This window comes from Asparagus officinalis, chromosome 4 (genome assembly GCF_001876935.1).
Source record: "Asparagus officinalis chromosome 4, Aspof.V1, whole genome shotgun sequence".
Taxonomy (NCBI): Eukaryota; Viridiplantae; Streptophyta; class Magnoliopsida; order Asparagales; family Asparagaceae; genus Asparagus; species Asparagus officinalis.
The window spans coordinates 145977044-145980092 of NC_033797.1; the positions used below are offsets into that span (position 1 = coordinate 145977044).

Genomic DNA, 3049 nt, shown 5'->3' on the forward strand with positions numbered 1-3049 from the left:
CCGTGTAGGATACCCAGAATTTCGTCTAGAATGCTTATTCTAGACGGAATTCTGTCTAGAATACGCATCTAGTATGTTTCCGTCTAGGATGTTGTATTCTAGACGGAAATTCCGTCTAGAATACATCCTAGACGGAATATTCTAGATGGAATTCAAAACCGTTTAGAATATATCCTAGACGGTTTATTCTAGACGGAATTTCCGTCTAGAATAATTCATCCTAGACGGAAAAAAATTCCGTCTAGAATGAGTATTCTAGACGGAAATTTCCGTCTAGAATACTCATTCTAGACGGAATTTGATGTTTTTTATTTTTTTTATTTTTTTGCTAAAAAAGGCATCCTAGACGGAATTTGAGCATCCTAAACGGAATTTTCGTCTAGGATACTATGCTACAGTATTTTATTTTATTTTTTGCAGAATCTACTTTGGGTGCATGTACACAATATTGAACAACAAAAAATTATATTCATATCCAACACAATCTAATTATATTCCAATATCAAATCCCATTATATTCAAATAATACATTCACCAAAATAGTAGAGAGATACATAAATTGTTTACAAACTTTTACATAAATTATTTACAAGAGGTTCTGTATGCTCCATCGCACAACATTGCGCATAATTCCTCCTCTTTGGAAAAATCGAGCAACAACAAAAGCTACATCCTCTGCGGGCCTGTGAGGATCTGGTGAATCCCAACTTTTAAACCTGTGAATACATATAATCATCAAAAGTATAATATAAATACAGAAAAAACATAAAAAATAAAAATATAAAAGAAAATTTTAGAAAAATATCCACCAGCCGGTCCAATTTTCTGTCCACATCTTAGGACTCGTTTCATTGTTTGGCTTGAAGCTATCACAATAAAAACCATTGCAAGTATTTATCTGATAAACCAAATAAAAATATAAGTTTCCCTCAAAAATATTAAAGTAGATTAAAAAAGTAATTTTATTGTAATAAAATTTTTAAAATACCATTGGTTGAGGAGCATCATCTTGTTGACACATAATCCATGGTTCACCAACATTGAGAGCTTCTGCCATTTGTGCACTCCACAAAACGTATCTTTTTCCAGCATCTTCAAAAAACTTATAATAATGATAATTATATAAAAATGATTATATAATTTTGACATTACCCATGATTCCTTCAAAAAACTTATAATAATGATAATTATATAAAAATGATTATATAATTTTGACATTACCCATGATTCCATTCAGCACAAACATAAGGACCAATACGCAAAATTGCATACATTCCAAATATACCTTGCTAGCTGTTCCATCAACAGAGGATCCTCCAGCGTAAAGAACACCATCTTGAATTTATAGTGCATGAATGGTTTGTTTCCCCAATAGCTTTCTTGTTCCTGAGTATAACGTAGTTGATGTGCATTTGGACAAATCCACTTCCTGCAGATTCACACACTCTGTCAGTCATTGTAAGGTAAAAAGTGGGAAGGCAAGTGAGAAGCCACAAATATTTGTTTGTCATGAATTAAAAAGTGGGAAGGCAAGTGAGAAGCCACAAATATTTGTTTGTCATGAATGCTTGAACGCAAAGCTTTATTATTGAGAAATTCACATTCATAATACAAGATCTAACTAAAAAATGATTATCTTTTAATCTTTTCTATTAAACAACACAAATTCGCAACATAACTATTGACAAGCTACTATTAATGTGTGATTGCTACTCATCTACAAAGGAAACACAAGTGTAAACAGAATTCACATTCAGAGTTTAAGCATTTTGTTCTCAAAGATGATTATGGGCATACCCCTGTCAAATTTTTTGCTGTCGATGTCTATACCGATGATACGAGAAGTAACCTATATTCCCAATGAATTCACAAGAGCTTGGGACACTCCTCAATAGATAGGTATCTAAGGTGGGAAAGAGCCTTTAGATCAGTACTATTACAACTGAGAATACAATATTGCATAAGTTTTATTGCATAAGTTTGTTCACAAGAGCTCTAGAAAGTCTTATTGCATAAGTTTGTTTTCACTGAAAATACAAAAAACCTCTTAACAACATGATGTTAACTAAGCATATACTAGAGCATCTCAACAAGTACTGTGATCTCAAAAGGTCATGACCAGACACCAGATTTCAGAAGACATTCACATAAGCAAGCACGACAATGATATAGCAAGAAACATGAAAATCATTAGCTACGTGTTCTATATAACTGACAGATTTGAAAATATCAAAGCAGGGACTAATACCACACGAACTTAAGAATTAACCCATCTTATTAGTAATTCCAGCGATTTGAAAAACTAATATCACAGCAAGTTAAGAATTAATTGGGAGACTTAATTAATAGCACTTTCAATAATCAAATTTAGGGAGTTAAGAATTAATTGGGAGCTCAACTTCACCTGCAGCTCGTCAACGCTCCCCTGATGCACGACCGACCCATCAGCCAGCACCAAAACCGACCCGAACATCTTCATGTTGGGAAATTACCCGGATTCCCCTATTGCCAGATTTGAGAGAAAGCGAAAAATAAATTGCGCAAAATTGGGGGACACGCAAGATTTACGTGGTTCGGCACAAAATTGCCTACGTCCACGGGCTGCTGCAGATCTTTCACTATTTGGGAGAAATTTTACAACACTCTCAATTTTTCTCACAACTCAATCCCACTCTGAAAATTGCTCACAATTTTCTCACAAAGACTTTTCTCTAAGCCTCTCTTTTCTCTCTCTTGTTCTTCTATAAGAGGAGTTGTTTCTGGGATGAGTTTTCCTTAAGAGTTTGGGGGCCTATTTATAGTGTTTGGGAAAACACTATGCATTAATATTTTATTAGTGGTGGGGCCCGCGGTGGGGCCCACGTACAATTTTTTCTTGCTCTGGGACCCGCTCACCTATCCTCTTCTGATTTTCCGGTGGCATGAGAATTTTGACAAAGCCGAAAGAGCCAAAGGCTCTTTCGGTGGCATGAGAAGTTTGACAAAAAAAAACTTTCTTTTGTGTGCTTTCGGTGGTCTGCACACATTCTTTGACTAACAATCTCCCACT

At 34.9% G+C, this 3049-nt stretch overlaps 1 protein-coding gene across 2 annotated transcripts; it reads right to left on the minus strand.

Annotated features, from left to right (window-relative positions):
- On the minus strand, positions 515-2488 carry LOC109836219 (beta-galactosidase 15-like). 2 transcript variants are annotated; one of them, XR_002245876.1, is made up of 5 exons: positions 2405-2488; positions 1286-1429; positions 989-1092; positions 810-898; positions 515-716 (listed from the first exon to the last, which is right to left on the minus strand). XR_002245876.1 is itself a non-coding variant. In XM_020404087.1 (4 exons), the coding sequence occupies exons 2-4, from the start codon at positions 1055-1057 to the stop codon at positions 587-589; spliced, it is 288 nt and encodes a 95-aa protein (XP_020259676.1). In that variant the 5' UTR covers positions 1058-1092; positions 1286-1528; the 3' UTR covers positions 515-586. The 2 variants fall into 2 exon arrangements, 1 of the variants encoding a protein (XP_020259676.1); XM_020404087.1 differs by lacking the exon at positions 2405-2488 and having other exon boundaries at positions 1286-1528.